Raw genomic sequence first — 11,292 nt, forward strand, 5'->3', positions numbered from 1 at the left:
TCAGACTGTAATCGAAATAAAAAAAGTAGAATTGCATTCACCTATTTGGGGAAACCTAACTTATTATTATTCACTGGAAAACACCTTAACTTCCATCTGAAAAACACCTCTTTGCTATTTTTGCATTCAGGCCAATGTTATGTTCAATATAAAAATATTCCTGCAGCGGCATTTTATGGCCAAGCTGCTATGCTGTAGTGAGGAGATGCACGTGCAAGTTATTTTGTGTGAGGTAAATGTTATTTCTAGCAACTCATACGGCATAGTGCATTAAAAAAAATCTAATCCAAAATCTTTTATTTAAGAGAAAAACATACATCCATACATTTTTGTTGTTGTTGCACCTTGTTAAAAAGCAACATAATTAGACAAGCAATGACTGTGTCTGTGAAGGCATGTGAGGTCAGTATCAGGCTTGTTTGCTGCGTTTGAGAGCACAATAACACAGCCAAGTGCAGACACGCTCGAGCGACTGGCTCCCAACAGCCCCAACCTTCATTAAAGCGCACGTATATTGAATCCCATACTGCTTCTAAATTATTAACAGATGTCAGAAAATGGCTTACGAAGGCTCCGTCACACTAATAAACCTTTTATGTTTACGTAGGTTTGTTACATAATTTGTTTCCAGGTTTGGATTCAATCCAACCAGAAATATAAACTTATTGACAGACGCTTTTACAGGTTGTGCAAGCTTTTTAGAGTAAAAGTATTCAATATCCAGCTTATGGTAGTGAGACAATTAAGCGCACTAGTAGAATGACTGTCTCACTAGTACCTTTTTTTCTATTATTATTTGCCACTATTGGTCCACAACCAACAGTGTGTAGTTTTCTATTAGTTGAAGTCAGTTGTTGCAAAATGTTTCTATTGTCATTCTACTACTAGCTGATCAAATTGTCTTACTAATGAAGAAAAAAATGGAGTACGTTGACCATATGACTGATATCAAATGCTCCAATGGCTTTCCATACTGGCCTCACGTTCAGGCAACCCAGGATTTATGATCACTTACAGACACAACGCACAAGAAGAAATTACTATTAGTAGAGAAAAAAAGTAAACACCATATGAAGAGAAAATATAGATTTTTTTCCTTAGTAAAGTCAATTGACCAACAATTCTGAGGTTTTTTGCATTCCTGTGAGTGACAAGTGTAAATGTATTTGGTCTTGTGTGGACTTATTTTCAGATTTGCGTAATTACATTTCGCTACTTTGATATGAGGCTCCTGTAGTCACTGGCTAAAAAAATACACATTGATCAATAAAGTGCCCAGACTGATTAAATTCAAAATGAACAGTGTGCTGTAATGTCACTGTGCGACTGTAAAATGGGAACACACTTGGTTTACGTGTGTGTGTGGGGGGGCAGTGTGGGTGTGAACTAGGCATAATGTGTCCACAAAGCACAAATCAATAATATTCAAATACTTCCTGAGCAGCTGAGTGAGGTAATCAAGTGCGCTAAGGTAGAGAACATTATATTTTTCACTTTGTAGTGAAGAGCCATTTTGTAAGATAGAAAATGCGCAATTAAGCATTTTGTGTGCAGATGACACCTATTTTTGTGTCCACAAAAAAGCATTTGTGGTCCCAATTTACCATTTCATAGCCACAAGTAAATATATTATGAATAAAATTTAGTCATTTGTAGGCATAAATTTGTATTTGGTGCGCATGTTGTATCGATTTTGTAACCCATGTCATGTTGGGGGCTTAGTAAGAATGAGACATGGAAACGCCTCATATTAACACCCCTGTGTGGGAAAATGTGCAAGTATGGTGTCCATTTGATGAAATAATGAAACCTGAGAAGTGACTTGAAAATCACATCTATATGAAAGTAACAATTGATTTCTGGTCTCTACGGTCAAACTCGTGGTTTCAAGTATACTGGACATAATAGCGGGATGTGGCACAATAATCTTTTTTTTGAAAGAGTGGCTCAGGTTTCAGTTTCTTCTTTTGTGAGAGGATCCCGTGTCATGGTTGCTTGTACCAATACATAGAGCGTTGTAGAGCCCTTTCCCATCTCTGGAGATCGTACCCGGAACTAGCACAGTCACCGGACATTCTTTTAGGGCAAAATATGTCACCTGCGCTGTGCAGCTTGGTCAGCTCCTCACACGATTTCCAATAGCCTGCAAGGACAGACGTTGAGAAGAGTTTGTATGTGCTTACTTGAATGATTATGCTCTCACCAGAAGGCCAGCTAATGTTGACAAAACACAATTAACTCACATTAAAGAAACCATTATTGATTTTTCCACCACTACCACCTCCCGTTTAAGACTTATTATGACACCACAACAAATTCATCTTCTGTAAGTGATTTACACAATCATCATGTGAAAAATGAATGGGAATGCAATTTACAGAACTGGATATTTGCAAAGTGACACTGAGGACTTGAGCCATTAGTGGCCACCATGGTTAGCACGTCTGCCTCAGGCACAGGGTTCTGGAGTCTAATCTTTGCGGCATAGAAATTGTAGACTCTTATATTGTGCATGGCCGTGAATGTGAATGCCATTTTGTCTACATTGACCCCCGCCTCTTTCCTATCAAGTCAGCCGGGATAGTTTGTACTTACCCGCGATCCTAATGAGGCTACAGAGAATAGATGACCTTGAGGTGCTACTCTCTCTCTCTCTCTCTCTCTCTCTCTCTCGCTCATTCCATCTGCATTAGTGCACATTTAACAGCCTCTTTGCCGCACTGATGCGTATAAAGAGCCACTCTATACACTATTTACACTATCAGTGTGAATTCATACTGTTGATATTTTGGATGTCTGATGTCAGTTTTTGTTTTGCCCGCCCCACCCAACCGCCTTCCCAAATTGCATTTAATTCCTCGCTAAAGAATAACTTTTTACAATAACAACCCCACAAACCTACCCACAGAAAGTCCGGCAACAAAGGCAGCCCCCAAGCAGGACATTTCATGGTTCCGGCATCGTTGTAGCTTTCTACCAAACAGGTCTGCAGTGAGCTGCATGATGAAATCATTAGAGGAAACCCCGCCGTCCACCCTGAGAGGCAAACAGAAAGGGAAAATGCACTCAGCCACAATGCGCTGTCGTGAACTGCAATCAGAGAAACATTACATTGCCAGTAATATCTAATCTACATTCACTGAAGTCCAGTTCTTTGGCGCACCCTATTTTCTGGCGCTAATCCAAACCAATTGACTGTATATTGGATCGTGAGATGGAATAATATAGGGCTGCCATAAAAGAGCTCTACCTGATCTTTGTAATGGGAATGTTGGTTTCTCTAAGCATCGTCTCATAGAGCTGCTTGTTTCTGTGAGGAACGCACAAATGTTAGGTCTCTTCAGCACAGGACAATGTGACTCCTGCAAAAAAAAAAGTCTTACCTGAAGGCAATGGACTCCAGAATGGCACGGACCAGGTGGCATTTCGTGGTAGAAGGTTTGAGGCCCATGAAGGAAGCGCAGGCTTTTGGGTCGTTCAGGGGAGCCTTTGGCCATATACAAGAATTTTACATTCCAACAGGATGCGATAAACAGGTAACATTAATCTACTGGTAAGGAGTTTGTTTTCAAAGTGGCTGTGTTCAGAATTACTCTTTCGGGAGTTTGGAATGAGCGAACAATTCCGGACACAGCCAATACATCCACTGCATCCGCTAACACACTACAGTACTTTGGATATTAATATTCATGATGCACACTTACAAAGGCCACTTCAGAAAGGTAGCAGAGAAAACAAAAAAAAAAAGCAAAATATGTTACAAAGACAAATGGATTGAAAAGCTGGATATGAATGCAAATTGAAGTAAATGTTACATTCAAACTGTGCTCGTACCTGCAGGCCACTGAAAGACGGGACGAAACACACCCCATTGGCGTCGCTCACACTGTACGCCATGGGGCTGGTATGCTCCACATCTGAGAAGAGATCTGCAAATGCAAAACAAAAATACAGCTATCACATTACTGTACATGATGGTGGATTTCTCTAGACCAGAACTGTTCTATGTAGTTTAATAGTAGGCCATGTTTTTGTTACGATTACCCTCGGGGTACTGCGTATAATGGTGAGAACATTTATAATCAATGATACGCCCCAAAAAAAATTCCTGTTTGCAACAGTGATTTTTGAGGTCATGGTTTGAGTCACATTTGGTGTGTCTGGAATGTCGCCGCAATCTCCAACCACGCCTAAACAGGAGTAGCATGACGGCTTAAAAGTAATTGCACAACCGCTACAGTAGGTGGTGCAAATCCCTCATCATGACTGCAATTTCCGATCTTTTTCGTGACTCACCAAGTGCCTGAGCCCATTTGATGGCGGTGCCAGTATCTGCTGCATTACCCTCAGCCAGATACACTACTTCTGGGCCAATCTTCCAACCCACCAGCGGATAGAGACCTACAAGAGAAGACCCACTAGTGCTCATCACAGACATGGCACCAACTTTGTGCACCTGCATCATACATGATGTCACTCCTTGTTACTTTACCATTTACGGACGTGTGAGGTGTGCTGCCAGTGTTGATGTCCATGAAGGTACCTGTTCCCATGGTGATCTTCACATCACCCACATTGTAACAGCACTCCCCAAACATGGCAGCCTGTTGGTCCGCCATCTACAGCGCGAGGCATTTCATAATTATGCGTTGACGATTGGCAAGATAACACGATCCAACATAGAGGAGGACAATAAAGACAATGATATGACAAGTCATATCCTAGTGATAAAGATAAAGGAGGTTGTGAGACCAACTCACCACTGACATGATGGGAATGGGCAAACCAAAGATGGACGGGTCAGTGCAACCAAATTCATGTCTGGAGTGTGACAGGAGAGTAAAAGAAAACAATCAACCCAGTTTTTACTGACACCGTCTGAGGTATTTGATTAACTTTCATTTATGGTTGAAGATGATGGAACTGCACATCTAATATGTTGACTATTAAATAACACTCAAATATGACCATCCTTACAAACACTGAGTTTTTGTATTGGATCTCATGAGTAGTCACGGGTGCCGTAGGAGCACACATGACTACTTGTAAAGCCAGCTCGAGATCAATTTCTGTCTGCTCAGTCACTTTAGCTGTGAGTGTGAATCCTTGTCTGCCTCTATGTGCCCTGTTATTGACTGGTGACCCATCCTGGGTGTAGTCTGTCTTTTTCCAGAGTCAGCTGGATACACTCCAGCTTCCCCCTGACACACAATAGGATGCACAATTCTCGGATCTCATTAATATACCGGAATGTCATGCCCGGTGATTTTGAGATTCATTTACTCACCCTGTATTTTCTACTTTGGGAAAAATAGAGAGCGGCAGGGAGACCAGAGAGCAAAGCATCTGACTCCAACACATCTGTGAATAAAGAAGCGTTACAGGGATAATGAATGAATTCATCCACAAGTTAGACGAATAAATTACATGAATCACCAAACCTGATAGGAGTCGAAAATCCCCGTTGCACTTGCATTTGAGTAGTCAGTGGCATGAATCACTCCTGGGAGAGATCAGGTGACACTGAGATGACTATTTCTTTTTTTATCTCATGGTATGATCATTTCATATGTATGTGTGTTTTTGTATTATGCAACTCGTTGCGCACAGAGAGGATTTTGCAAGAGGGGTGGCTCTTACGTGAGAACAATGGGAAATATCAAGCCTACCGTTTGTGAGTTTAAACAAGAGCCAGGTGTCAATTGTTCCAAAGCAGCAGTTGCCTTCGGCCACAGCCTGAGCAACCTAAGAGCAGCACAAACATTTATGTTGACGTGTCATTTAAATCAATATTTATTTGGGGTTCATATTAGAGACCTTAAATGTTGCAGTACCTTTATCAGTGCTGTGCAACTCTCACAGGCACTCACCTGTTTGTAGTGTTTGAGGGTCCAAACAAGGCGGAAAGTGACATGCTGAGGGGAGAAGACAATCAGACTCGCTGCAAGTGAGCGCTTCTGCCTGGTCACGAAGTGCAGAACTTTCATTACACCATGGATCGCCTGAAGGCAGAGATGGCAACAGGATTCCCAAGTTGTACTGTACTTATTTATATTAGGAACATATACTTGCGTTAAAAAAAAAAAGACTTTGCTTCAAATGAAAGTACAATTTATGGTCAATTACACATACATTTTGATAACTTGGCACAACATGTAAAAAAAGCACACAAAATTGTTGACCTCTCATTAACTTGCATAGTTCTCCTACTGAGAAGACTTAAAAAAACAAAACTGGACATATCATGGTGGACTCTCGTTATTGGAAAAAAAATGAAATAGATGGAAAACAGCAATACAGAATGAGACTCACTTTCAAGGTGCATGATCTGTTCCAGGATGTTACCAACTCCGCTGCTCTCTGGTCCTGCCAGCTGATGAAATTATGGAAAGGAGTGCCAGTTCTCCTGTGAAAGGAAAAAAAAAAACAGTATGAAAGTAAATAAAGTGTGGCTGTGTATACTACATGAATTCTCAGCTGATATCACCTGTCCCACGTTGTAAAGGTAGCTCGCTGGGTAGAGATGCCCATAGCTTCCATTTGATGCATTTGGACTCCGGCATCTATATTGTGCAAAACAAAAATCCAACAGTGGTCCCTGTTAATTAACAATGTCTTGATGGTTCTACTGGGGATGTTGGAGACAATCAATACCTTTCACAGCCCCCTTCACCACAAAGATGAAGCCTTTCCACAGTTCAGCCGGGTCAAGTTCCACATGTCCTTCCTCTGGATATAACGGGACCACCTAAATTAAGAATACAGCGTTACGTGGAGTGCATGGAAGGTCGAACTTGACTGTATTAGAAGAAAAAGTGAATACTGGACCTCTGTAGAGCACGAGCCACGAATTTGTGCCTTCTTGTCATACACGTGACATCTGATCGAAGTCGTGCCCACGTCCACAGACAAAATAAATCGTCCCTTCTTGATCCCATTCCTTGGAGTCCCCATTGGAGGCAACTGACTATCATTCATATGTCATATCGGTGTTGTTTATGGTAAGACTACATCGCGCGTGTGCGCATAATCGCTGTTTTTGTTGTGCCGCTGAGGCAAGTGACGGAACCTTTGGACTTTGGGCACCCCGACCCAGTTGCAAACATCAGCGTAGCTTCGGAAACGAAACAAAGCGTCATTTTAGCAGCCAGATACGTACCATGTTGTAACACAACGATCCTCGTCCATTAAGTGGTGAATTTATTCAATTATTTTACCAGGTTACGCTTATTGATAAACTCGTAATACATAAGACATAACACATAAGATGTTAGAGCTGGCGGAAACGTTGTTCGTACGCAGACTAAAATCGCGGTCGAACCGCAAAATGTCTCAAATAGCCGCACTTTGGGGCACCCGTAGTTAGTAAACGCCTCAAGACGTTGCGCATGCGCAGTAGGAAACGCTAGCTTGCACACACGTGTATCATCGTCTGCTGCAAAAATGGCAAAGGTAAATAAGAAAATTACATTTTCACCAGAAATGAATGTCAGTATGCCAAGTCAAAATGTCCTGACGAGAAAAAGCGTCGACTATTGCGCGTTTGGATCATGTGCATAGCGATATTGATTGTTTTTCATCAAATTCTGTAACTAATGACTGCTATGTATTCATTCATTCGCTTGCTGTGTTTTAAAAACACAAGATCAGTCACATTAAGTTGATACTTATCGTACGACCACTACATGTAGAACACGGGACTAACAATACTAGTGTTACGGTCGGTTACCGTTAATTTAAAGTACGAATTGATCCCTTCGTAGTTGCAGACTGATTCTGATTTAAGTCTATTTATTCTTAGGAAAATGCCATACTGTATAATATTAAGTATGTGTGGGTTCTAAACTCATAATTGTGTGCCGCACCATATTTTACATGAGGGAAACCGTAACAAGATGTTACAAAAAGTTGTTACATACTTCTACAATGTAGCTTCTGCCATTTAATCGAGATGCATTTAATTTGTTCTGTCTGTTGATGCTGGCATATGTAGATGAACAAAGATGCATTATTTGTTTTACTCAGGGTACAACAACTAAAAAGACACCAAGTAAAGTTCTGAAGAATGACGTAGATGTCACCGCTATCACAAGTGAGTAACTACTGTCCGAAGTACAGATGAACTACTTCTCCAGACAAAGTTACACTTAGTAAAATTCTAAATGTGTTTCTTGATCCTTGGCTTCTAGCCGAATGACTCCCATGCTTGAGTTTGCATGTGGAATTGAGCTTTATAACAATCTTTTGAAATACCAAATTAAACTTAACAGTATAATGCTTACTCAGACAAAAGAAGCAGATGGTGCATAGTAATTGTTTTATTTATCCTGTCCTAAAAATTGCCACTAGTGAAGTGAGAACTGATTTGAATGATCAAACAGCTGTTGCAGAAACAAGTGGTGGTAAGAAAATGACCGTCAAAATTGGATGTCAAATTGTATGGCATCTTCTTTTGTTCCCTCAAATTTGCAGGGTGAATTTATACCAGAGACCTTTGTCCAAAGGTTGATAGTAGGATTAAATCCCGCGTACTCTCAAGCTTAACTATTAAAACATATCACTTTGATCCATTTCAGAAAAACAGAAACGCAAAGCGGAATCTACTGGTGAAACGTCACCGCCCAAGAAAACTAAAGTCATCAATGATGGTATGGATGTTTGAAAGACACATTTTCTTTCTGCAAACTTCATCTGAAGCGATTTGTGTATTTTTATAGGTTATTGCGTTTTTGTTGGAAACTTAAACACCTCCAAAACTTTTGAAGAAGTAACTGCCTCGTTGGAAAAGTTCTTTATGACACAAAGTCTCATAGTACAAGACATCAGATTAGCTAAATCCAGGTAAGTATCATTTTACGTGACAATGATATGACCATTAACTTTGTTACGACAGTATTGACGTTGACATATATGACGTTGTTGTTTTAAGAAAACATGCATTTATGGATTTGGCCTCAAATATGGATGTGACTAAAGCCTTGTCACTGGATGGGGAAGTAATTCTTGGTCAGCCACTGACTATTGATAAAGCAAAGGTCAAAACAGTGGAGTCTGCGAAAAAGAAGGCGAAGGCTCCTAAACTGGACCAGAAAGGTAAAATGGGCTTCTTACAGTTGTGCTTTTGCGTCCAAACCTTTAGGGGGTGCTGTTGTATAGTTGCAAAACATAAACGTGGATGCTCCTTTGTCTCCTACTAAACTTGATTTGATGAAAAGGTTGAGAAATGTTCACTTTAATTATTTTTTCATTCGTCAGCTAAAGATTCTAGATGTTTGTTTTTGAAGAATGTCCCATATAACGCAACAAAGAAAGATATCAAGGAGGTTTTCCCGAAAGCAATTGACATCAGGTTCCCTGATCAGGCTGACAGCCCAGACAAAGGGTGAGTTTTTCCCCCCCAACTTTCCTAACTACTACTAATGCTAGTAATATTTTGTTCCCAAAACTAAGTAAAGTTTGTCTTCATCAACAGTATCGCCTTTTTGGAGTTTAAAAATGAAGCTATTGCTAGTAAAATAAGGACGAGGAAAAAAGGAGCCATGATCCAAGAACGGGTTCTCATCATTGACCCTGTCGGAGTTGTCAGCAGCAATAAAAAGAAAAATGCCAACCCCAAATCATCCCATGAAGGTAATTTCTGTATATCTGAGTAACTAGTTTTTTTTTTCTTGTATTCTTTAAAATGTTATCTCCCCCTCTTTTTGTTTTTTTTAGTTGAAATTTCTCCAAGCACCAAACTTTTTGTGAGCAACCTGCCTTTCAACGTGACAGAAAAGAACCTTAAACATGTCTTTAAGAAAGCTCTCACCATTACTATGCCAAAGAATGGTGATAAAGCAAATGGGTAAGTGTGCACTTATCAAGCTCTATCTCTTTCTGAGCTAATGTAGCTAGCTAGCTGGCCAAATGCATGTCAACATTTGATGTCACAATTGCCCACAGATATGCCTTTGTGGAGTTTGCCACAGTGGCAGATGCTGAAAAAGCCATGAATGCCACCAAAAAGGTGAAAATCCTAAAAAGGCTGATCAAAGTCCAATTCTATGAAAAGAGAGAAAAGCCAGAGATTGGAGAAGGTATTTGGGATTTAAGCTTGCCTATTTATATTTGCACTAATTAAGAACTGTGTACTTACTAAACCCAAGTGCAATTTAAGTATTGACTGATGTCTACAAGGAATAGTACAGTTCTGTTCTTTTCTTTCTTAGTGGAGTCAAAAAAACTATTCGTATCGAAACTTAGCGACAAGACAACCACAGAGATTCTTCAAGAAGCTTTCCAGGGATGTCTCAATGCAAAAGTTGCCACAGATAGAGTGACAGGAAAGTCAAAAAGGTAGGTTGAATGTGTCATGGATTAGTCTGTTACACATTTAGGTGTGTTTTGTTGTTATTGATTTTATTATCTCAGGTTTGGCTTTGTGGAGTATGAAAATGAAGAAATGTGTGCAGCTGCCAAACAGGCCATGGAGGACAGTGAGATCAATGGGACCAAAGTCAGCGTGTGTTATGCAAGATCCAAATCTAATAAGGTGGGCGGGGCACCAGCAGACGGGGAGTAAAAAGAACAGGTGTACATTGTGTGTATGTATACATTTGGGTTATCGTTGTTTTTCAGGGAAGTTTATGCATATGTTGTTTCTCTTGTCACTGATGAAATTTTGAAACTGGTTTGTAAATTTTAGTTGAAATTTTCTGTCAGGACAAGAATTTGGAGCTGCCAGGATGCTATGTGATGTTAAAGGCGTGAAATTTGAATCTCTACATATCATAATACAATAGTTTTTGTGTCTACTGTTTTTATTTGGATTGTATTCCAGGCTAAATTATCTTGCAACGTCTATATTTTACAAATTGTGCACTGTTACTGTTGTAATTGTATATAATTGATTCTGAGCAGTGTTATTTTTAACATGGAAGAATAATTGTTTAGGGATCCGTGACAGCACCCTCATCCCCATCCTCACCTAGTGGTAATACATCTTTTTTTTCTGTATCAAACAAATTAAAATGAATAAAATTGTTAGCAAGTATGTGCAGCAATTTCTAAGCAAGTGGATTCTGGAGATTCTCCAAATATATTTTTATGTTGGGGAGTTATCCTGGATGAACTTAAATATATTTTGAAAAGCAAATATTGTCTTGTTTTTGTATACATTGTATTTTCATTAAAGATTCCTACACCACCACTGATTAATCGTAATACTGTAATCTTAACTGTTTTGCTCACTCCCTTCTGAATGGGCCGGTTGCGCCAGTGTGTGTTTTGGTCATGTCTCTCCAGAAAAGCTGC

General features: G+C 39.9%; 2 protein-coding genes across 6 annotated transcripts; one reads left to right on the forward strand and one right to left on the reverse strand.

The window, feature by feature from the left end:
* Positions 1–1,694: 1,694 nt before the first annotated feature.
* Positions 1,695–7,370, reverse strand: gk5 (glycerol kinase 5). The gene is made up of 16 exons (XM_037277119.1): positions 6,829–7,370; positions 6,655–6,748; positions 6,488–6,563; positions 6,313–6,406; positions 5,871–6,002; positions 5,670–5,745; positions 5,442–5,503; positions 5,288–5,361; positions 4,761–4,821; positions 4,493–4,619; positions 4,297–4,401; positions 3,835–3,929; positions 3,384–3,487; positions 3,251–3,310; positions 2,903–3,036; positions 1,695–2,143 (listed from the first exon to the last, which is right to left on the reverse strand). The coding sequence occupies exons 1-16, from the start codon at positions 6,976–6,978 to the stop codon at positions 1,986–1,988; spliced, it is 1,602 nt and encodes a 533-aa protein (XP_037133014.1). The 5' UTR covers positions 6,979–7,370; the 3' UTR covers positions 1,695–1,985.
* A 2-nt stretch (positions 7,371–7,372) lies between these two features.
* LOC119137636 (nucleolin-like) lies at positions 7,373–11,192 on the forward strand. Of its 5 annotated transcripts, none has more exons than XM_037277123.1 (12): positions 7,373–7,452; positions 8,026–8,096; positions 8,577–8,648; positions 8,718–8,841; positions 8,930–9,093; positions 9,256–9,382; positions 9,473–9,630; positions 9,715–9,844; positions 9,943–10,076; positions 10,209–10,335; positions 10,411–10,548; positions 10,609–11,192. In XM_037277123.1, exons 2-12 carry the CDS (start codon positions 8,075–8,077, stop codon positions 10,682–10,684), a joined length of 1,272 nt encoding a protein of 423 aa, XP_037133018.1. In that variant the 5' UTR covers positions 7,373–7,452; positions 8,026–8,074; the 3' UTR covers positions 10,685–11,192. The 5 variants fall into 5 exon arrangements, with proteins under 5 accessions (XP_037133018.1, XP_037133019.1, XP_037133020.1 ...); XM_037277124.1 differs by having other exon boundaries at positions 7,379–7,452; positions 8,026–8,092; positions 10,411–10,583; positions 10,702–11,192; XM_037277125.1 differs by having other exon boundaries at positions 7,379–7,452; positions 8,026–8,092; positions 10,411–10,570; positions 10,702–11,192.
* Positions 11,193–11,292: the final 100 nt, after the last annotated feature.

This window comes from Syngnathus acus, chromosome 17, assembly GCF_901709675.1.
Source record: "Syngnathus acus chromosome 17, fSynAcu1.2, whole genome shotgun sequence".
NCBI lineage: Eukaryota > Metazoa > Chordata > Actinopteri > Syngnathiformes > Syngnathidae > Syngnathus > Syngnathus acus.

Bases quoted from the DNA above. Each gene is read 5' to 3' on its own strand.
- LOC119137636 (XM_037277120.1), top strand. The intron at 8,842-8,929 runs GTAAGTATCATT...TGTTGTTTTAAG, and splicing joins ATCAGATTAGCTAAATCCAG to AAAACATGCATTTATGGATT. The intron at 9,094-9,255 runs GTAAAATGGGCT...TTCATTCGTCAG, and splicing joins TCCTAAACTGGACCAGAAAG to CTAAAGATTCTAGATGTTTG.
- gk5 (XM_037277119.1), bottom strand. From the start codon at position 6,978: ATGAATGATAGTCAGTTGCCTCCAATGGGGACTCCAAGGAATGGGATC. The intron at 6,564-6,654 runs GTATTGATTGTC...TGCACAATATAG, and splicing joins GGTGAAGGGGGCTGTGAAAG to ATGCCGGAGTCCAAATGCAT. The intron at 5,504-5,669 runs GTAGGCTTGATA...GATCTCTCCCAG, and splicing joins CTTGTTTAAACTCACAAACG to GAGTGATTCATGCCACTGAC.